A 24,462-nucleotide genomic window follows, 5' to 3' on the forward strand; every position below is an offset into this window, starting at 1 on the left:
ATACCTCTTGCTACACTAAATCACCTTCAACTTCATTTTCCTTCATAGAAATTTGTGGTTGTGAAACAGCTTCGGCTATATTACTGCCATCTCCTGATCACACAAAAATCACGTCTTCCTCAGTGGAGGATCATTTTTCACATTTTCAATGCTGTGGCATGACAGAGCGCACATGGTGAAACCATCAGTTCTGCTTCACTGGTACAGTTCGAGTTCAGGGTTACAACAACATTTTCTAATACTGTACAGTGTGTGCTTGGCTCTATGCTATGGTCAGACTTGCAGTATTTATTCAGTGATCTGAACCCAAAGAATCACATTCAAGTGAAGTAAGCTTTGTGAAAGTGCCCTTTGTGACACGGGCCCAGAAGATGAGTCACATGCATCCAATATGGTGTGAACCAACACCCTATGTGTGTGTTAGCTACTGTGATATACAGTATCTAACATGCAGCCACACCTTGAAACTTAAATAGACGCTTAACGAAATGTAGACGCCACAGAAAACTGAAATGGCGCCGAGTGTTTGTTCAGAGACAAAGACAAATGCTCAGAATAAGATTTTCATATTACTTTTACGGAAGATGCAAAGACGCAGTAACAGCCAATTCAGTTCTTCCTTTCTCGTCCGTCTCGTGACTGTACCAGCGAGCGACAGACCGACTAACTCACGTAACTTCACCACTTCCCCTTTCCTCCGGTTATTTCTGTCAGTTTGAGGCTGGAGGCTCCTGACTGCACGTGCCACACCGTTGTGACTGGTGCGGGGTCAGCATGTGAGTTCAGAGGAGGTTTGCGCACGAGACACCTGAAACCACTTCTTCCAGGAGACTCCTGTGTAATTATTTTTTTTTTCTTATTATTGTTTTCCGTGATTACCTCTTGCCCCCTGTCGACACTTCTCTACCCTCGCTGCTTTCTGTCAAGGCTTCAGCTATGTGAACTTGCCGCATGACAGGCATTCATGTGCAAGCTTTTCATTACTGGGCGCTTGTTTGCATCTGGGGCAAAGCGCTGTCACTCAGCTCTAAGGTGATGCCTTTCAGCGGCGTCCTCCACGAAGAAGTCACACACTCCTCAGATCAATGTGAGTGTGGTGTGTGTGGACATGTGTGTCTTTTTTTATTAGCATGTAGAGGCCATGGTGTTGAGCCTCTCAGAGAGAGGCCCGCTCTGCTCAAAAGCCTGTCAGCGCTTTCTTTCTCCCTAGTTTTTTTCCTTCAACTCTTCCTTTCTTCTCCTCTTTTTTGCCCTCTCTGGTTTACAAGGCCTTCGCACACAAGCTCCAAAGGATTACCAGACACACCCCTTTCAGGAGCACTGAGCCCTACAGCTTCGCAGTAACCTCTGTGTGTGTGTGTGTGTGTGTGTGTGTGTGTGTGTGTGTGTGTGTGTGTGTGTGTGTGTGTGTGTGTGTGTGTGTGTGTGTGTGTGTGTGTGTGTGTGTGTGTGTGTGTGTGTGTGTGTGTGTGTGTGTGTGTGTGTGTGTGTGTGTGTGTGTGTGATTGGAGCGAGAGCGTTTGAGATCTCACACTTTCTGCTCTCGTCAAAGAAAAGAGTGTAGAAGAAAAACAAAAAGGAGAGGTAAATGGAGAAGAGTTGGGGCTTATGGAGGAAGGAGGAGCAGATTGAGTGATTGTTGCTCACCAACATAGACAGCGGGGAAGTTAAAAAAAACCCAGAGCAGAGTTTTGGCCTGCAGCCAACAAGTGCCACCATGCAGCTTTTGTGTGGTTCTGACTTAGAAAAGACCTTTCAGAGACGGGAAGAAATGAGTGGGAGATCTCAGAAAATACACAAACTGGCAATGAGAGAACATCAGAAAGAGAAAAAAGAAGGAACAAAATAGAAAAAAATATTCACAAAAGAGGAGATGTAAGGGAGAGGACAGACGAATAATGAGAAACGAGAAAAAAATAGGAATGAGAAAGAGGGCTTAAACCCAACGATAGAGGCTCTTTCATGAGCCTGTACAGTAGAATAAAGGGACCGGCCCAGAGCGTCACTGTTCTGCTCGTCTGTCCCTCCCTCCCAACTGTCTTTACAACCCCTAAACACTTAAATTGGCATGAGAAATGTTACAAACAACTTCAATTTCCATGCTGGCATATTCGTAAAGCGAATACGGAATGTGTGATTTTAGCTGTCTGCATTAAAGACAACATTATTCTGTACGTCATCTACGTACACCTCTGGTACCGTGAGGAAGTAAATAACTAAAGCAAACGCAAAGTTTAGCTCTTGAAGTCTCATGGTGTTGCGTGGTAAACATCCCGCCGCTGACCACCATTGTCTGCAGTTGTGTAACAGTGATAACGGCTGTCCGTATACCCCTCCGATTTTAAGCCATTACAAGAGGCGTTATTATCGTTGCTTATTTTTCATCTGGGAAAATTGGAGAGCCATTTTTAAGGCAGACTTTGCAGTCGCTTCTTTTACATGAGGCCAGGGAAAGTGGGCTGATGTCAGAGCCACAGACTGGATATTGTGGGGGACGTCATTATCGGATCAGATGAGAGGATTACCTGCCGCTCAGAGACTTGTTTCCTGTCATGCTTGCACGTGCACACATTCCTCAAAACCCCGTCTAAAAGAAACAACAGGCCAGTGGCTTATCAATAGCTGGGTAATACAAATACAAAATGTGGCCTGTGAGGAAAAGAACTGGATCGGAAGGTGAGCCGAGGCCGAGGTGGAGTGGTGGCGACGGGACGCTGTTGCTGCGACCCGCCTGTGTGTGTATCGTCATGTGCGCAACATGGCCGTGGATGGAAGGAACTACCAACCTGACCTGTGAACCTCGGTAAATATGGTAGTGGCCTATTATTATGGATGAAATGGAGTGCTAAACTGTGAGCGCCTCAGAGATCCTGGACAAAGAGGAGGATGTAGGAAGGCAGTAGAGGGCCTCTTGTGTCCTCACTGAACCCGCTCAGCTTTGGGTAAACTGTGGCCCAGATGCTCAAGCTCTTACCCCCAAATAACCCCCCTATAGGAAGGGGGCATTTAAGTTCACACCATGCTTAGGCTGGAAATAAATACTGCGACCTGATAACAATATACAGTCTGCTTGGACCCCGCTAATGAAATTCCACCAGAGTCACCATGGCAGTGAAGTTCCAGCAGTGAGGGACAGAAAGGAGGCATGGGCGGCATTCACATCCACCCAGGCTTTAAAAAGTAATGATACCTCTCAGGATATGAAGATTAATAATGGGTTTAATTTGCTTCATTGCTTGTTTCGTGAGAGAAACAGCTTGGTGTGCAGGCTGTGAAGATTTCGTTGGCTGTACACTCTGGATGAAAAGATGCTGGCGAGTGGGTGAACGAGGAATTAGTGGAAGGAGCGGTGGTCCCTTTGGACAAAAAAATGCATAACTTAGAATTTATTTCAGTCTGGTTCATAACCTTTTCAGCATGCTCTCTCTCGTCCCCAGACTTCCTGTAACTTTTAAAAAAAATGATTAAAAATGCCATGAAGCCAGAGCATATCCGTTGCACACTAGAAAACCTTAATGATGTGAGGACGAATCAAAAACAAGACACTGGACCTTGTTTGGAGTGTATTTTAAAGTAAATACACAGAATACAAGCATAGGCTTCTTTTATGTGCTGCACTGTGCACCCTTCATGGGGCTGTGGTTTTCATGTGTCCGAGCTTGTGTCCTTTGTCAAACAAACACACTCACAGATGAGTCACTCACTGTTTTTGGTTCAGGGAGATTTGCTTTCTTTTCTAATACTGTTACGCTGCTTTTAATTCTATTTCAATAAGTTTTGTTTTGTATTGTAAAAAAAAACTTAAAGATGTGTTTATAAACCTATGAAAACATGTATATGAAAATCATTAAATAATAAAATGTTGGGAAATGAACTACTGAACATACAGTATAACAGAAAAACAAATGAGGAGGTTGGGCAGACTTAAGCTGGCACCTTGACATCATCATCATCATCATCTCCTTTCACAATGATTAATAGGCTTATCAGAAGCATTCTTCAATCACGCAAATAGACCAAGATAAACTTGTGTCACCTTTGTCATCTGGCATGATTGTATTGGACAAACTATGAACAGATACACTTTAAGAGACTGCTGAAGTGGGTTTTGCGGTGACAGAACAATAGGTTTGCTCTTGAAAAAAAGCATTTCAAAGGATCCTTTGAGATCTGATTGAAAGGATGTGACGTAAGCGAAGAGAGACAGGAGCTATAAGACAAGGAAAGAGTTACGGGACCAGTGTGAAAGTTGAAGTTTGAACACAGTGGGTGTGATTCTGGGAGCATGTGATTGTGGCATCGGCCGACCTGAGACAATGGTACGGAATTTACAGTAACGGTCCAAATCCAAGTTCGGGGTGGAGCAGAAGAGCAAAGAGTGAAGGCAAGCTGCTCCCCTTCCTTTTGTCTCGACACAGGAAATCACGTGACTCCTCAGAGGAGCTGAGAAAGAAGCTCGCTGTTGCTGGGGGAAAACTCTTAGAGGTGTGTGTGTGTGTGTGTGTGTGTGTGTGTGTGTGTGTGTGTGTGTGTGTGTGTGTGTGTGTGTGTGTGTGTGTGTGTGTGTGTGTGTGTGTGTGTGTGTGTGTGTGTGTGTGTGTGTGTCTTGCTCCCCTCATGCTAAAACACACACACACTGTGTGAGCATATGTGCGTCAAAGACCTTCACCGTCACCTCGTCCCTACTTTCTCCAGCTGCTCAGCTGGTGTGTGTAGGAGGAAGAGAGCTGACATGACGGGAAGTGCAGACATCAGCAGAAACACACACACACACACACACACACACACACACACACACACACACACACACACACACACACACACACACACACACACACACACACACACACACACACACACACACACACACACACACACACACACACACACACACACACTAGTGGGTAGATCAGGTCAGGCAAGCTACATTGACTCAAACTGGAAATGCTATACCGCTGTTTTATTACTCTCGTGGTTTTTATTGGCCAGTTTGGATTTTCTTTGCATAATGCAAATCACAATCGCTTCCAGTCTGGCAACACAAGTGTGAATGCAAAGCCATCTTAATGTTGGTTTTCTGTCTTTGTTTAGCCCACCATGACTGCAAGCAAAAGATGCAACTTCCCCAGAGTTTTACTTTTAAATTGAAGTTTAACCCAGTTGGAGTTTGAACTGTGTATAAATAAAAGAGTCTTTACTGTATGTGTGATTTGCTCGGTGGATGGACCTTATTGTAGTTTATGCCCCCCCCCCCCCGAAATTATTTTACCTCTAAAATGCTTCTCTTTAGCATTGTGATTAAAGCTACCTCAGCAGATGAGACAAAAACCATGAGGTGAATGAAAACTAAGACATTTTCTTTCCATTTTTCAACAAGCCATCCATCAATATCACCCTCTCCTTCTACCTTCATCACAAATCTCACCCTGTATGAGCAGGAACATTTCAGATTCACACTTTATGTCAAAATAAGCTCGGCTACAGTGTGAGTTTAAAAACCAGCAGATGGCCTCTCTTGTGTTTCCACCACTTTTACAACACAGCAACTGGCTCTCAGTAAAGACCTTGCTGAGCACAACATTATTGTTGCAGCGAGGCGTGACGGCCAGAACCAAAGTTGCAACAAACACAATGAGCATGTCTCATTGTATAACATACAGTAGGAAATTAGTGGGCTGTGGTCTTAGCGGGAGTGTGTACTGTATCTGCTTTTAGCACTGTAATAGCGTGAAGAGCCCCGTGAACGCCATCGGGGCCTCAGCAATAATCCGGCCCAGATGTGAACTCCACCGCTGCACCAAAACTCGCACGCACACCGGAACACACAACAACTTGTACCTCCGTCTTTCTGGGGCTCGCTCATTAACATAATGCATTCCTTCAGCCTTTTAGCCGAATCTTAACTATCTCAAATGAGTGCCGACTCCTAACCCTGACCATTCCTAACTGTAACCTTAGCCCTGGAACCACATCATTAACCCTCGAATGCAAGTAAAACATTGTGGGGCCCACGGGTTAGGGCAGGCTCCCTCAGTCTTCCTGCTCACAAAACCAAAGAAATACACTCACGCAAACAAGAAACGGCGCCTCACCTGCTCCAAACAATTGAGTCCAAACTAGATTGGTTCACTGTTTAGTTAGCCAAAGTGATTATGTGTAATGCTATTATTGCCCTAATCCGTCTAATGAGATCATAGCTCACCTTCAGCGATGTTAATTGAAGGTTTGACTGGTTATTAAACTTGTGCACGTCAACAGATGGAAAACTACCCAAAGTAAGTCCCTTGGGCATGACTTGGCGACAACCCGGAGGTATTCAGGAGTTTGTTTTGTTTGACTCGCTGACACCAAAGACACACACGGATAAGTCATTCATGTCAATTGATTAATGCCCAGATAGAGTGGCATCTGAAAGAAGAGAAAGAAATATAAAGGAAAAAGCATTTCATACATTTTCATGGTTATAATCACGGCCTCTTGTCGTGAGTAGTTTGCGAGTGGAGACCTTTTCCAGCATCACACTTACGTGTTACGTATCATGAGGGACGTTTAATTGGCATGAATGCAGCAGCCGTGATGACCTCATACCTTTTGCATTAACAGCTCGACACACTCAGCTTTGCACGCCGGTGTCCCCACATGACAGCACGCGCAAGGTAGTCTTTTATGCTCGAGTCCTCAGAGATAACGTAGGCAGTGATTCCCACCCGTTTTGTCTTGTGACTCATAAAAACAAAGAAAAAAAATCTTCTTTGTGCCTCCTTTTCACATAAAAGTTGACATCACTTGTGGAAAATTCCTTTTTTTTTCTTCTTTTTAATCTCTTCACATTTAATTGCCTCCCTCATTTATCAGATTTTCAGAGATCGTGGGAAAGTTTGGAGCATTTACCAGAAACTATAATCAATGTTGCAAAACAGATATAAACTTGATAAATAGTGTATATTTCTCTATTGCGTATTGTTCCTCAGATGATCTTGTGATCATGTGGAAGCTCTTCTTGTAACATAAATACTATTCCTTGTTAGTAAAAAAGAGCTTTCTTAGGCTCTTTCTTGCATCGTAGCTTCAATATTATTGTTAACATTTATGAATACTGCAAAAAGTTAGCTGTTATTAAAAGCCCAATATGAGAAATACATTTAGTTCACAAAATATGAATGCACAGTCTCAAAACCACAGACCACAGTTCACTCTGCTGCTGCTGTTTTCTAATTTGTGAAAATAATTCCTTTTTTTCTTTTTCCATATAAATCATAGACGCTGCAGTTTCTTCCATAAATCTCTCGCAGGCTCTCAATGTAATCCATAATCCAATCGCTGTCCTTACTTCACCTAAAAGCATGTGCAAACCTCCACCAAATCCTCAGTAGAAGTGCAGCTCTGCACTCGGGATGGAGTGGTGTGTGTGCGTGAGTGGGGGGGGGGGGGGGGGCAGTAAACCTCAGTCAACCTCATGTTACACACATAAAAACAGCATGTACCGAGCCCACCCCACCCACACTTCCTCCTCACGACCCTCCACTCGGCTTTACCCCTGACCTCACCATATCCCATTCCGGTGCTTTTTGAAATAATTCATCCTGCTCTCCATAGGTTTTATTTAATCCTCCATTTTTTGAATTGAGAGAGGCCAAAGTGGGAAATTGGTCTTTAAAGCCTCGTTTTTTTCTTTTTATGGCATTGGTGAAATCAGACAAGCGCGTCTGCTCGCAAAAGCACTGGTGGTTGATGAATTAACTCCTTACAAAGCTGTGACGCATGATTTTGCTGTCGTTTTTTTCTTAGCGTACAAGCTTGTTGCATCACATGCGTGAACTGAATTGTTGTCCTCAGACCATATGGAAAACTGGGACTACTGTGAAGGACCGAGCCACATAATCTGTCCATTAAAAGTTATTCAAATTGTAATATTTACACACAGTGAAAATAGAATAAAAAAAAATGTGGACATAAAGTGCAATACAGATGTTTCTTAACCAACCGTGCTGCCACAATCCTTTTTTCTTTAAACTCATCATCAATTGAACGCTTGAACACATGTCTGGGAAAGTATGTGAATATTTATGTATTGTGGGTTTTGTTATGAGATTTTTACTCATTCAGTACCTGTCTTCCTCAACCTCATCCTCATTTGATTTATGACTTCTTGTTGACGTCTCACAGGCCGGCATGTGGCCTGCAGGTTGTATAACGCCCCAGTCTGGAGTAGTTTAAACTGGAGTGCTGATACATTGTTTACCACAGTCTATTTTTCTATAAATTCATTTTAACAGGTTTTTTTTTTTTTTTCGTCCACAGTCCTTCATGAATAGATTTCCATTTCACTTCACAATGTGTGTGCAGAAAATGAAAACAACTCTTACTTTACAATAATCGGGATGCCAAAAATAAATCCACTCCATTGTCCTTGAGATACGAGTGATGGGATGAGGTGTGGATGCCGGGCTCATTACCCAAACCCATTACTTGTCACCTGCGCCGTATCGTCACACAGGAGTAGAAACATTCCCCTTCCTGATCATTATGAATGATCCTGCCCTTCCCCCTTCCTCGCTCCAAGCCTGTGCTCCTCTGTGCTCCTCGTATTGTGCAGAGATGCAATTAATCATGAGAAACCCTGCTAGTCTTAATATTACGAATGCCCTTTTTTCCTCTCCTCTTTATCCAGCTTATCTCTCAATCCCCCCCCCCCACACACACACACACTCATACAATTATAAGGTTTCATAAATCACCTTCTTGCATACATTCGTTCCGCCATCCATGCCAGTACGTTAACCTGGTGATTAGCCTTTTGTTCGGTTTCCGTACCAGTTTGTCACGTCCCGTTTACTTCACCAGATAGATTTCCTTCTGAGAGAGTGTGTGTGTGTGTGTGTGTGTGTGTGTGTGTGTGTGTGTGTGTGTGTGTGTGTGTGTGTGTGTGTGTGTGTGTGTGTGTGTGTGTGTGTGTGTGTGTGTGTGTGTGTGTGTGTGTGTGTGTTTCAGTACATGCCCTAATGGTGCTTCTGTCATCAGAGCCAGTACGCCAGGATAAGTATGATAATCGTCGCTAGCAGCTTTGGTCTGGTCTTCCTGCTATTTTTAGACGTCAGATGATGAAATAGTTTAAGTTCTTAAAAAGGGCAGACTGCAAGTTACCACAACATCACCCAAAAGCCAGGGCAGAGAAAAGCCACAAATAGTTCACATCCAACGGCACTTTATCACACAGAGCTTCATCCTCATGCTGGAATCACTGGGATGGGAGACGGCTTGTGCTTGTTTTGCATAGTTTTTTCTTCTCGGTTAGGATGGTTGACATGAAATGTAACTGTAACTGTAATTGAAAGTTCTTTTCTGGACTCATGCTCTATTGTTTATGAAGTTTTATAGTGTAATGTAACTATATTTGTTTCAGGTATATCGCACAGATTTTCTTTACTAACCTTGTGGAGTATTGTTACTTTTGTAATATAAAAAAGGAATCGGAAAGTGTTTATCTGAGGGGAAGTTTAAACTCGTAAAAAAACCGAAGCACACGACGATAATAATGTTGAGCTTGGATGTGTTTTCAGCCCTAAATGTTTCTCCTTCTGTCTTTGTCTGAATAAGCCATCTCTTCACTGAGATGTTTCTGTTGTGTGTGTGTGTGTGTGTGTGTGTGTGTGTGTGTGTGTGTGTGTGTGTGTGTGTGTGTGTGTGTGTGTGTGTGTGTGTGTGTGTGTGTGTGTGTGTGTGTGTGTGTGTGTGTGTGTGTGTGTGTGTGTGTGTGTGTGTGTTCTTGGCAGACACAGTTGCTCCGTAGCTTAAGGACGCTGTGTCCTGGAACTCGGGTTGATAAAACCCAGCAGGGATGTCCTGTGTTGTCCCAAAGCAAAGAGCGCACGCCCAGTCCTGCCACGATACTGAACAGTTGAAGGTTGAATTGTTTGTTTTTCCTCTCAAAATATTGGAAAATCGATTTGTTTAGAGACGTTTAGATCATGAAAATATGTGGTTATAAGTGCCTCTGCTTTCAATTAGTGTGTGTGTGTGTGTGTGTGTGTGTGTGTGTGTGTGTGTGTGTGTGTGTGTGTGTGTGTGTGTGTGTGTGTGTGTGTGTGTGTGTGTGTGTGTGTGTGTGTGTGTGTCTGTCTTTTGGCTGAACTTCCCTGTGACCATGAGCCACATGCTAAACAGGAACTGAGGTCGTCATAAAGGACTGATTAAAGCGCACTAACCTAATGAAGCCTGACCAGGGTAACATGATTAACCCTGTCTTTGCACCGGCCTGCGCTGATTGGCTGTGTGGGGTGGGATGGGTCGGCCAACTCCCCCACCTCCAGTGCACTGATTGGACGGAACGTAAGAGTAAACAAGGAGTTCTTTGAGCATGTGGCTTTACACAACCAGGAAGAACATGCGGAACGCAGGCGAGGAAATAAGAGAGGAGCAGCAGACAGATGAGATGGATAGAAAGAAAGAGGGAGGTTGACATTGCAGCATAGTGAGGGCCTGTGTTGTGTCAAGAGCAGGCTTCTTCATGATTTGTCAAGGTCACAACTCTTACAAAGGCGCATGTAAGAATGTATGTGTTTTCTTCTATACAAGTCAGGACATCAACCCGAGTTTACACCAACTTAAGAGGACCTCTGTCAATCTGGGGAGAGTAAACAAGGTCCACGCTGGGAGAATTATTTATCCTTCAAGGGAAAACGTGTTCATGTTATGTCATAGTGAGGCTCGGGAGGGAGACTGGAGGTGAGCATTATATTTTCCAAGGGGCCATATATGGTTTGCATGAGCTACTATTCCTGCTCCGCATCATCCATATTCTTGTTTTTATGCAGTTTTTGTCAAATACAGTAAAGACAAATAAAGCTCCACCAGAAAGCATTAAATATGTACAATGAAATAAAACAAGACATCCAATTCGGATATGAAAGCAAAGTTGTGCTGTGTGAGTTTCGAGTAAATTTGCATGAAATATCTGTGAGTTAAGGTGGGAGATAGAATAAATCTGTGCACGTGTTCATTCTATATGCCGTTTAATAGAAGATATTATAGAGTGGATATGAGAAACCTCTCGATATGTTCAATTTCTTGAATCGATTCGACATTGAAATCTCTCTGGTTTCACTAAATTTGACCAGAAATAGGTGTAATGGTGTTGCTTCTGCCAAACTCCAGATCCCTGTCCTTCACACTCATAAACACACGCACACACACACACACACACACACACACACACACACACACACCCGGCCTCAGCCTCTGGCCGGGAATCGTTCGTATGATTGAAGAGAATGGAATGTTCTGTCTGCAGTCCAAAGCTCAGGGCGGCTGGAACCTGGACCCAAAGTGTGTTTGTGTGCGTCTGTGTCGGGTCACAGTATAAATAACCATCCTCTCGCTCAGCGTTAGCACGGACCAGCCGGGCAGTTTATTTATAAACCGCCTTATACGTGTCGGAGACCTGCGTCTCGTCTGCATCTCTCCGTCCTGCGCCAACTCGCCAGACTTCCTCCACTTCTCCATGCACACATTGCTGCGTGTGTGTGTGTGTGTGTGTGTGTGTATGGGCATTTTAAACAGAGGTTCCAACCTTCCCTACACAGTTTTGGACACAGTTTTTCACACATCCTCATATTTCTTTCCTTTGGAATATTTTGACATTTCATGAATTAAATAGTACGTCTTAGACACTAGTTTTGTGTCACTGCCAAAGCAACATTATACACACACACACACACACACACACACACACACACACACACACATCAGATGTTGGTAGTTTTCTTAAAATATTTCTAATTTGTTTATTAAGCATATCATAAAGGAACACATCATGATATCTCTCCAGCACGATGCATGATGAACTTACAGGTCCATCGGGTCAGTGATCACTGAATGTGGAGTTGAAAAATGTGTGCAAAATGTAACAACACATTAAAAGTTTTGAGGAAGTACACAGTGATATTTTCCTCTGCTTATCTTAAACGGTAACTGATGTTGTCCAAGTTGTCAGCTTGACCCAGCATCCCTCAGTGTTGACACTCGGTTCTGGATAAATCGGGCTTATGTAACGGCTGATAAAGTGTTTTGTTTTGCCGGGACTCATACATACATGAATACATCGTGTTCCCGTGGCTTGATAAGTGTGTCAGAGGTGCGATGCTCAGGTCACAGAGCTTGTCCAATCACAACAGGCGGGGGGGGGGGGGGGGGGGGGGGGGGGGGAATGGAGAGAAATGGGTGGGGCCCAAGACGTATGATGCAAGACCTGCGACTTCAAAAGGACTTTGACCTTTGACCCAGTGTTGTCTCTTGACTCGATGACACTGTAACCTTTTGAGACGACTCCTTCCAGAAGCACAAAGCCTTCTTTTCTGTCCCTCCGCACTTCTTTTCAACAGCAGCACAGGAGTGTCTGTCCACCACCTGCTGTTTTTCTTTCTTTCTTTTCAGAAGCACAAAGTGTACAGGAACATAGCAAAGTGAAACTGACCCAGTTCGTTCATTTGACTTGAGATACGCGCTGTAGCTGGGTGATGAAATACACTTGCAACACCATGCAGACCCTCCCTTTTCTGCACTGCCTGGCTACATAAACCAATTTCACTCCACCAATCATGGCTCTTGGAGCTGGGACAGCTACAGCCAATTAGAAAGCATCTGGAGAAATCCTCTCAACCAATCACAAAATAATGTAAATGGATTATCCTTTCTATACATTTACACCATGCAGCCTTACTTATTATTTTATCCATTCTATTTTGACTCTTTTTCTGAATGCAACTTTCGGGTTTATAAAAATGCAAATATATGAGTTCATCTGCACCTTCAGATGTCAGAAGATTGAGAGAAAGGAGGGAGAGAGATTCCTAGCGTGGTTGCTGACAGTGATTAATTGTTCCCACATGTTGCTGACGGACAAAAAGACCTCTGTGTTTCTGAGTCCTGGCTGCAGCTGGTGCACGCACACACACACACACACACACACACACAGAGAGCTGGGGCCTAACACACAAAGCGAGTTCAGCTTTGTCAGGTCTGTGCATTTGTTGGCTTTAAAAACACAACAGTACTGAACCAGGATAACTGGTCTTATGAGCAGTTGGTGTTTTCTTTTCTCTCTCTTGCTCTCTTCTTTTTCTTTTTTTTTTTAAAAACCAGCGCAGGTGAGCTTTCTGAACACCAGTCAGCCGTACGAAATGTCAACAAAAACAGCCCTTCATTTGACATCAGATGAGATTGAGCAACTGCTTTAAGAATAACAGTGTTCACCTTCACCGAGGTGTAAAACATGTCCACAGATCTCAATTCAAACAGAAAATAATGGAATCCGGGCGTTAACTGCTTACTAAGTGGCTGTTGTAGTGGGAGGAATTGTAGTAGTAGCAGGGAATACATTGCATTGAACTGTCCTCTAAAGTCAAGTGTGTAAAAATATGAATAAAGCGAGGAGTGGAATTTAAATTGCTGTAACAATGCTGGAGATTTATAGTTGTCATTAGAGCAACAGCAGATTTAATTAAATCTTTTTATGGAATGCCAAATACAATACATTTCAAGGTACTTTGACAGTGAAAAACCCAACAGTGACAAAGTGTCCTTCCAGGAAATACACCATTATGATGAAGGAACACACTCACCAATGACGACCTTGTTATATCAGAGTTGGAGCCTCTTAGTCATCATAGCTACAAGAGGTGCCTAAATAATTGATTCTATTAAAAACAAGCTAAAATATTGATTATTCATAAAAAACTATTTAGCAGATGTTTTATTAACAGAGCTCAGTGTCGTGGTTCGCACCCTTGCCTCACATGAGAAAGTCTGAGCTTTGGGGTCTTTCTATGGGGAGTTTGCATGTTCTCCTTGAGCATGCATGCATTTTCTCCAATTTACTCCTCGGGTCCAAAAAATATACATCTGAAGATGTTGGTTGTTGTTTATAAATTGGGGTGAATGTGTGTGTGTTTGCTCTGTGACAGACTGGTGACCTTTCTTCTGTTCACCCATAGTCAGCTGGGATTTTCCACAGTGACTCTACAATCCAAAGTTAGATAAAACAATATAGATGGATGAATGGTTTATCAGAATGTAACATTTTAAAAAGAATGGTGGATGGGTGTGTATGCATTTGTTTGGGTTCAGAATTAACACCGAACAAACAAAGGGGAAAACTTTGACACAACAGAAAACGATGGGAAAAGTAAGACAGAGAAAAAAAAGAAAAGAAAAACAAGTCCTAGAATTACCTGAAGCTATCATGAATGGTGTGTGTGTGTGTGTGTGTGTGTGTGTGTGTGTGTGTGTGTGTGTGTGTGTGTGTGTGTGTGTGTGTGTGTGTGTGTGTGTGTGTGTGTGTGTGTGTGTGTGTGTGTGTGTGTGTGTGTGTGTGTGTGTGTGTGTGTGTGTGTGTGTTTACTGTATGAGAGTTATTTAGCTCCTGTGGCTGGATTGTAGGAGTGATGAATCAGAGCTGCTGCCTTACCGAGCTGCTTTTATTAATGGGCTTTGGGAATACCCCAGAGGAGCTACAGTAGAGAGCAAACAACATCCCACTCACACTGCAGTGTGCCATGTATACACGCACACAAACACACATGAACCCATACAGTACATACATTCAGCTTGGCACACAACGCTAAAAAGACATGGTTTTTCTTCCAGGCAGACATACTGGGCCACATTCTGAAAGAGAGGGAGAATAAGCAAACACAAGAGAAAGCCTGACAGAAAGAGCAGTAATACTGTAGTTATCTCTTCTCTTGAATCTATGTAGGCTGTGTACTGAACATAGATGGACGTATTGATCCGGAGCTTGCGTTCACAAATGAAGCATCTCTTTCTTCTGAGGAATGCTCTCCTCCTCAGACTTTGAACTTTTCTTATTTACATGTACTGTATTGACAGGGTCACACAGTTTAGTGCACAGTCACAATTCTATGTGTGCGGCCTGAGCGGGATGCGGGGGGGGGGGGGGGGGGGGGGGGTATCCTCTGTTGACCGGCTTCCGCACCACTGATGAATGCATGTGATGAAGTCCTGGAAAGTTGAATAATATGAAAATGTGTGTAATTACTGTAGGAATCAGATGTTGTGGTCTGCCTGAGAGGCTGATTGTCTGCATGAAAAGTGCAAGAAAATATCAGTATGGTTAAAAGGTCAGTCGATGGAAACTGCATATTTTCCAGTTGTCTTGCCACAAGTACAACTCCATCCCTGCTCACTGGAACTGAATGAAATTTGGCTTGTGGTGCTCACAGTTTTGAAAGTAGATTTCAGATGAAGAGGATGTGGGAGGATCCACTACTGTTGTTGCTGCACAGCCCAAAAACACCTCTCTAAATTGACTGTAGGTGTGAATATGAGTGGACAGCAAGTGTCTTTATATTTGACCTGTGATGGACTGGCGACCCGTTCAGGGCGTGCCTTTCCTTCACCAGTAGTTCACTGCCATCGGCTCCAGTCCAACCCAGAGTTGGATAAAGTTGCATCGATAGCTAAATGGTTTCCTGCTCCGTCAAGTGGAGTTATGAAATGTGTCACTCAAGTCGTGAGATATAAGTATGGAAGCTGAGGAGGTGGAGGTGCAGGGACAAGCTGAATGAGGATAAACTAAGGCAGAATTGAAATTGATTCAGGTGTTGGCAGGTGAATGTGTACAGAAACGACAGAAAGAAACTCTAATTCCATCCATTCTCTTCTCGTTCACGTGACAAAGGCTTTCTTTTTCCATCACAAAGTCTATCTTCTGCTTTTTAGTTACATCTTCCTGGCAGCTGGAAACACTTAGAGTGTGTGTGTGTGTGTGTGTGTGTGTGTGTGTGTGTGTGTGTGTGTGTGTGTGTGTGTGTGTGTGTGTGTGTGTGTGTGTGTGTGTGTGTGTGTGTGTGTGTGTGTGTGTGTGTGTGTGTGTGTGTGTGTGTGTGTGTGTGTGTGTGTGTGTGTGTGTAATGCTCAGTAATAAAACAGCATTACGTCATGCCTCGAGAGATGCTGGCAGAGGATAAACACTGGTCTCCCTGGTATTTCTTCTCATCTTACCTCATTGCATTGAATACACACCCGCACGCACACAAGCCCACAGAGGGACATTTGAGAAACATGCATTAACACACACACACACACACACTATCGTTGCAACTTTTTATGGCTTTACTAATGCACTATGATGACAGCAGAAAACACAAAGTTCTGCAGGGAGAGGGAAAAAAAAGTCTTATACAAAAAACATTTTGCTGGTAATTTCACAATTACAGGAAAATGCAAACCCAAACAAACACACACTCACAAACACAGGGTCATAGGTTCAGTTTGGCCCCGGGGATCACACTCGCTTTCTCTGCCAACGTAGCGTTCAGAAATGTAACTTGAACCTGCTCCCCCCGTCTCTCTGATTGAACCGACTTTGACCAGAATAACAATCCAGACCAAATTGCCTGTAAACTGCTGCCCGGGAAAGATGGGGATTTTTCATGGAAAACAAAATTGTGATTCCCACAAAAACTCAAAAATGTTGGTCCGTAGCTCGTTTGAACCCAGAAATCTGTTCTGTTGTACGGAGTAAAAATATACAGGAGGAAAACAGAGAGGGAAGAAAGAGTGCATGTTGCGGATGGCGGTTGGTTTGTTTATATGGGAGGATATAACATAGACCCAGTGTCCCTTAGGCCCCATAAGAGTTGTGTGTTTGTGAAACAACAGAAGCTACAGAAGAGGGAGGGGGAATTGAAAGGAAAGTGTAGCATTTACGGATCAACTAACGTTTGGATTTCAAGTCTCAATAACTGCACCCCCCCCAGAGCTTACATCATACAAAGGTCCGTTTAACCTGCACTAATCACTGACGTGAACCAACGTAAGACTTACTTTGCATTTCAGTCGACAGGATCCCAACATGTTTTCGCTGCAGTTTTGTGACAGCGACTACTTTACTTACATTGCAGTTTGAGGTCTGACAATATTTATTTTAGCTATTTAATATTAATACGCACATGTGCAGCTCTGTGAAATCTGTCACATTTGCGACACGTGTGAACATGAAATGAGTCAGTAAAAAGCTCTCAATGAGGGGAGGAGCAGGATGTTTTCCATCTCTTTATAATGCATTGCTATGCTGTTATCAAACAATTATGATCGAAGCTAACAGTTATTTCTGCCATTGATTCCACAATTATCTTTGCTCTTTGTTTAAACGTAAAATAATTTGAACCAGTGAACCCTCCAAGCCTTAAAGGTCTTACCTTTTTCTTCAGATCAGAACTAAAAGTTAATTAATCCATTATCGCTGAGGTGTGAATAGAGCTCGAAGAAAGAAAAATCATGTTTATGTAGCACAAATATGGATTTTACAATAAACATAAAGTCATTAAAACAATTGGGCCAATCAAATGTTTCATTGATCGTTTGGCTTTGGGACAAGAATCAAACCTCTTGAATTTATTAAATGTCAAATTGCCAAATAAACTTCAAAGTTATTACACTGATTAACACTGATTGTGGCTAAAATAAAAAAAATTCTGTCACATTGGGGCACGATGGAAATATTTGAAAACCATGAGTTTAACAGCTTGTCATTTTCAGGTATTCCCATAGTTTAGTTTTCTTCAATATTTCTTAAGATGTTTCAGGTAGGAACAAACGCTCGCTCGCTGAGACAAACATACACACAGTTGCACCAATATATTGTAAATTTGAGGGAGAAGCAAATGTCATTGTGACGGTTATGAAAGTAAACAAAGCGAGCACAAAGCAAGCAATTAGACAAGGAATGATTGGGTAGTGTTGCTGTGTTGCAGTCTCCAATGTGTGTATACATCACTGTGTCATGAATTAAGCTGTTGATCATTAGCCAGGCTGCCATGTGTGTCTGTTCCCCCACAATGAGTCTTTTGGGCTTCAACAAGGAAGCGGCTCAAAGTTGATCAATACACACCAGCCGAGAGTCGCACACACACGTGCATGCAAACGCACACAACCTGACACAGAGAGACTCTTTGTATGCGTCATTCATTATTGAGGAGTCGCTTGATTGTGGACCAGTGTCTCTTTTTTCTCTTTTATACCCACAACACAAAAGCTGCAGTGGAAACAATGCAGACATCAGCGCTAAGTGCCGCGCCACGTTAATATGAGTCTGTCTATATTTAGAGGATAAACAATGAGCTTTTTTGTTTTGTTTACATGTCTAATCACCAAGAGCAACTGTTTACATTGCCACAGAATCGGTACCAGAGGGTGTTCAGTGGATCACTGTTGTGGTTCTTAATAGGAGGTATTCACTGGCAAAAAGAAAACACAAGTACATCAAATCAGTACTGATGACTGTCATGGTCCTTGTAATTCACTTCATTTACAATCTCTCTCTTGCTTTTTTTTTTTTGTGTTGCAGAACTCTATCCGGCACAACCTTTCCCTCCACAGTCGATTCATCCGTGTCCAGAACGAGGGAACAGGAAAGAGTTCTTGGTGGATGATCAATCCAGACGGTGGAAAGGGTGGCAAGGCGCCGCGACGCAGGGCGGTCTCCATGGACAACAGCAACAAGTACACCAAGTCCGCCCGTGGCCGCGCTGCCAAGAAGAAGGCGGCGCTGCAGGCCGCGGCTGCCGCAGCAGGTGAGGGCGGTGGAGACAGCCCATCAGGTCTCTCCAAGTGGCCCGGAAGCCCAACGTCACGCAGCAGCGAGGAGCTCGATGCCTGGACAGACTTCCGCTCGCGCACTAACTCTAATGCCAGCACAGTGAGCGGCCGCCTTTCCCCCATTCTGGCCAACCCTGAGTTGGACGAGGTGCATGATGATGAGCCTCCTCTCTCGCCGATGCTCTACTCCAGCCCCGGCAGGGCGCTGTCGCCGGGCAATGCAACGACTAATGGGAAGACTGTGCCGACTGAACTGCCTCGCCTGGCAGATCTTGCAGGTACAATGAACCTGAATGATGGAATTACAGATGACCTGATGGATGTGCTGGACAACATCAACCTGGTGCCAACCACCTCCAGCCAGACTGCGTCAGATGGTTCCTCAGGGTTCAGTTTTGTGTCCAAACCCAATGGCATTGTCTCGCCTTCCTCGAATTCTTCCCCATCCCCCAACGCTTCTTCGAACGGTGGGACTAATGGCTACACCAACTCCATCTTCAGTCCTCACCCAGCAGGCTCGTCTTTACGTCCATCCCCCATGCAGACCATCCAGGAGAACAAGCAAACGTTCTTTTCCAGCATCAGCATGTCACGTTTTGGCAGCCAGACTCTCCAAGACCTGCTCAACTCTGACAGTCACAACCACAGTGACGTCATGATGACCCAGTCCGATCCGCTCATGTCGCAAGCCAGCGCAGCCGCCGTAATTTCCCAGAACTCCCGCCGTGGAATCATGCTCCGTAATGATCCTGTTATGACCTTTGGGAGCTCTGGAGGTCTTCAAGGCAACCAGCGAGAGCTGCAGCAAAGTAACAACCACAACCAGAGCTCCCTGAGGTCGTTAAACGGAGGCCTAAACCTAGCCAACGAGGCTAACACCCTGGCTAATGCCAAGCAACAGCTCCTGCTCTCGCCCCTGGGAGGAAATGGATCTTCCTCCATGCAGATCGACACCTCCATCTTCCTCAATGGAACAGTTAGCGGCAGCAATGGGGGCTGTCAGGACCGTTTCCCCACAGACTTGGACCTGGACATGTTCAACGGCAGCCTGGAGTGCGACATGGACTCCATCATCAGGAATGAGCTGATGGACGCAGATGGCTTGGACTTTAACTTTGACTCTCTGGCCAACCTGAATGGAGTCAGCAACTTCACGAACACCAAGCAGACCTCTCAGAGCTGGATACCCGGCTGAGGGTGACGCAGCAGAGCAGGTGTGTATTTTGGGGTGTAACTATGTAGTGGAGAAAATCAGTTGAATGTGTTGGAAGAGTTGGCTGAAGCGGATTCTTCTCTTAAGTAGACGTATACAAAGGTTCAGAAATGTAGTCAAGTTATCAAAGGAAGCGTTTGTCCTTTGTCAGACATTCCCTCAATTCCATTCATCAAATTATTTCATGCAAAGAAACACCTAACACCTATTTTCAGTCAAAATGTAAGTGTGGGAAACCGTCCTGCTTACAGATACAACTCAGGACTATAAGAGGGTTTGACCCTGTGACCCTGTGACCCTGCCCTGGCCGGACCTGAGTCCTGTTGTCTGCCAAACATTTTTTTTTTTCCTGTTGATTCTGTTTGTGTTAAACTGGGCCAAAAATCGGGAAAGTGCCACTGTTCTTAATCCGCCTGGTCATCAGTCTTACATAGTTCCCTTCAGCCATGTGGTTTCTAGTTCTCTCTTTTACAGACATTGCATTTAACCTGATCCAGTCTCCTTCTTGTTTGTTATGATAGTTGCAAATATAATAATTCACACACAGTCATACTACGTTCGGTTCAGATTGGTTGTTGGAAAGCCCCACAATTCGAGCTCCTACATATGTGAAAATACAACATCTAAATGTTCAAAATGTGACACAATTGGTTAATAATACAGAGTCACAGATCTAACGGTAAACAACAGCCTGGGTCGTTGCTGCTTTCAGGAAAAAAAAATAAGACATCCCAGAGATAAATTATAAATTACATTCAGTCATGGAACCACTTCGAATGTGCGTTGTTTGTTTTCTTCTCAAACTAACATTGACCTAGAAAACGAATTCCTCTTCTTCAGTTGGTAACTGCAATTGCTATTTGTTTTAATGAAAAAAAATAAGTAATTCCTGTCTTTTCCCATGAGCCATATTCATTTGGCAAGTCTGTTCATTATGCAAAGGGAAAAAAACTTTAACCACTTTAAAGGCATACAGAGAATATCTTTTGAAAGATTACAAAGCTATTGGCATCGTTTGCAAAGTTCTTGGTCTGTTGTCACTTTGTAAAGGTAAATGTGCAGAAAAATGATGTCAGTGTGAATTGGTAATAAAAGACCATTGCTGACCTGTTCTGGCTGGTGTAAGCATCGTTGTAGAATTTAACATTACAGAGGAGTTTTATGCCCAAAACATCAACATGAATACTCAAGCTTAATCCCTTTGTGCCTTTTCTTTTCTCTCTGCAGGTCTGAACTGTGTGGTGCAAGAGAAGATCCGACACACAACATCCTTTTTTGCCAAACCTGCCATCAGCACAATGTAAAATAAACCCCTGTGTTTACAGAAGACTTCCTCTCAAGAGCTTTACCCTCGCTCCCACACTGGTGAACCATGAACAATCTGACAGACTGCAGAGATGCAGCACATCAGCCCTCAAAACCTCCCATGAAACAACAGCGCCACACAAAGAAAGCTATGTCAAACAATCACAACAAACTCACAAATCTTACAATTATGCAATTTCTTTCCTTTGACATCCAGTCCGTTGATATCAAAGACACTCTGCTCATCACAGGGGGTTTCAGGTGGAATACAAGGACTGAATATCAACAGAGACGGAAGCAACACCCGGTGCAGTCGTTCCCGCTGACGGCTTAAGGAAGATAGACAAACGTGTAAAAAGGAAAACAAAACAAAAGAAAGTCAAGAAGTGATGTCGTGTAAATCTAATCTCCAGTGGTTCCCTCGAATATGTTACGTTCGTCCCGCTGTTCGTGGTGATTTTAAATGTTTGGTTTGATGGACGTTCTGTTTTATCATAATCGTTTCCGGATCATTCATGTTTGTACATTACCAATCAGTGTATTGGTGAAGCGAAGAGATGGCAAAGAGAGTGGATTTCCTCACTGGAGGGACCGCATACACCGTACATGCAAACACTCACACAGATGAACCGACCCTTCCTCACAGGTTACAAAAAGTTCAGAGATCCTTCAATTTTTCGTTGTCGTGTTCACATGAAATGCTTGAATTCAAATGAACTTGTCGCATAATGAGGGTTTTATTACAGCTCACTGATGAACATGTGTTATTCCTGTGTATATCAAACTGTCAAAAAGAAAAAAGAAAATAGAAAATCTCAACATGAGCTTTGTACAGTGCGGTCGGAGGAAGGAGGACAGATGTAGTTTTCTTAGAGGTTGTTTATCACAGCATACGATGTAGCCAAAATACCTGTGTCCCAGGGTTGTGAACATTTCCACACCATAACAGGTGCTTTATAACAGTGTTGAACCCTGTCTCCAGAGCAAGCCGTGCAGTTTGTGTGTCACTTTTAATTCTTTTGTTTTCCTGTTTTAACCCGCGACCTGCAGAAGCCCGGCGCTGCAGCCACTTGCAGTCACGGCGGGGTTGAAGGTGGACCGGGGAGCAGAGTTTAAAGGCTCATTGCTCGAGAAGCCATTCGTTTCTTGAGTAAAAAAAAAACAAAAAAAACTAAACAAAACAAAAATAAGCTATCTCTGTATTTTTGCCAAATTACTTGAAACAGTAGGATATGCTGGCAGCCAAATCACAGCACACTTACATATATTACATACACAAATAAGAAAGAAAATACATAAAAGCAGGGATTTTTGTTATGCTCTGCTGCTTTCTTGTCATGAGCTTGTGGGGCTTGTTATGCATATACAGAATCACTCAGGGGGGAGAAAGAGAGGATTCCCGTTGAGTAAACATCAAGTCACATTCAAATGGTATTTTAACATTTGTTAATTTTTTTTCTAAATGAAAAAAAAAAAAAAAAGACAATGTAATGTTTTGTGTTTGTGAACTTGTAACCTGTGAAACTCTGGCCGTGGAGATAAAGAGGAGAATGGAAGACGAACGTCAGGATTATTACTTCACACAGTTTTTGTTTTGCTGTCGAAGCTTTTTTTTTTTTTTTTTTTTCTTCATATCCCCTCATGGACATGCCTGGTGCTCCTGTGGGTGATTTCCTGTATCGACTCGAGTACACGTCATCGTGTACCTTAGTGTTTATATACGGAGTTCATTTCAGTTGAATTAGCGTCATGAGAACGTGTAATCCCTCACGCTGCATACAGCACAGCTGACTGTATGCATGTATGTATTTATGCATTATGAATGGCGTGAAATGCACATATACTCCCTGTATGTCCTTATATACTCATGTAGTACTTGACCCTTTGGATTTTAATGATACCTCTGAAGTTGAAGAAGCATTGAACAGCGTGTGGTAGGAGAGGGAACACTGTTACCAGCGAATTTTAATTGTCAAACCAGATTTTTTTTTGTTTTTAAATGTTGGCAAAGCACTATTGTTGTAGCATCTAGAGACCTTGGTACCCCTTCTCTGTTTCAGGGGTAGTGACATGAAGTGTATTCCTGGCTGTGTATCATAGTGTACAGATTTTGTGTTTATCACTTCGAGGCCAAGGCAGAGGAGTGGGTGTGCATGGTTGACTGTGCTCTCAGAGGTTTAGTGCATGAACTAGCTGAACCCCCTCCAAACCTTTTTCCAGTGGTGCCGTCCCTCGACAGATATTGTAATACAGAGATGATACCAGTTGTTTGTTTGTTTTTTTTTCTTCTTTTTGCACTCACGTGATTTTTTACAATCATACAGAGGACCGCCCTCTTTTATTATAGGGTTTATTAATCCAAGTGTGTGTACGTCAGTGCAGACACGGGAAAAGCCTCCTTCACTTCCCTCTCGGTGCTCTCGGTGAGGTGCTGGTTGTAAATCTTAACAGGGTGAGGTATCACCCGACAGTGAGCTGGACTTTCCTTGTTACATCTAAGAAACCAAGAACACCGTCACCGTGTTTTTGACGGGGGGAATCCTGAGCCATCGCCTGAACTGTTGGGCGTGTGTTTCTTCTACACTGACCGTACTAAAAAACTAACAAGGTGACTCCAGGGAACCTGTGATCCTTTCTGTTTATAGAGGGATTATTGATCCTTGAATAACTGCAAAGCTCAATCGCAGAGAGATGTTTTTAGTTTTTGGGTTTTTTTCTACATTTTGTACTTTCAGTGTAAAATGTGTTTGGCTCTTCCACCTTCCAACACGACCACTCCGTGCTTCATCCCAGCACAGAGGGTCTCCTCTTGTCCAACACACCTGCAGCACAAACGTGCTTGAGATAGATACCACTAGATACCTTAATCACCTCTTTGACATTTTATTATTTTCTCTTGGATCCTTCCATCCTTATTAAGAAGCCCAGCCCAGCTCCCCTCCAAATGTTCCCTTCAATCTCCTCCCTTTGAACTTCACCCTTTATTAATCTTGCTTCTTCTCAACTTGATGTTAGTGGGTATTTTTCCTGTGTATTCCATTTTGAATTGTAATCTAGTTTGTATAAGAAATGGTGCGCATGTAAATAAAGCTTGGTGAGGCTCCACACTCATACCCTAACTTTGTCTTGGCTTATTTTCTTGCGCGTTAACAGTCCATATATGTCACAGCAGCTGTGGAAGTGCAGATTTCCAGTTAACGGCTCGTATTACCGTGAGTGGAATTTTCAGCCAGCACGAAAAAGGTTAACGCACAACATGTGCTGTTAATTCACAAGTGTGTGTGTGTGTGTGTGTGTGTGTGTGTGTGTGTGTGTGTGTGTGTGTG

At 43.4% G+C, this 24,462-nt stretch overlaps 1 protein-coding gene across 1 annotated transcript in view; it reads left to right on the plus strand.

Annotated features, from left to right (window-relative positions):
- foxo3b (forkhead box O3b) overlaps window positions 1-22,651 on the plus strand; it is a 41,115-nt gene extending 18,464 nt beyond the window's left edge. Inside the window, exons 3-4 of the mRNA XM_080490698.1 lie at window positions 18,368-19,832; window positions 21,059-22,651. Coding sequence (XP_080346824.1) covers window positions 18,368-19,813 — 1,446 coding nt within the window. The 3' untranslated portion in view covers window positions 19,814-19,832; window positions 21,059-22,651. The remainder of the gene's footprint in view (window positions 1-18,367; window positions 19,833-21,058) is intronic.
- Window positions 22,652-24,462: the final 1,811 nt, after the last annotated feature.

This window comes from Lipophrys pholis (assembly GCF_963383615.2).
Source record: "Lipophrys pholis genome assembly, chromosome: 21".
Classification (NCBI taxonomy): domain Eukaryota; kingdom Metazoa; phylum Chordata; class Actinopteri; order Blenniiformes; family Blenniidae; genus Lipophrys; species Lipophrys pholis.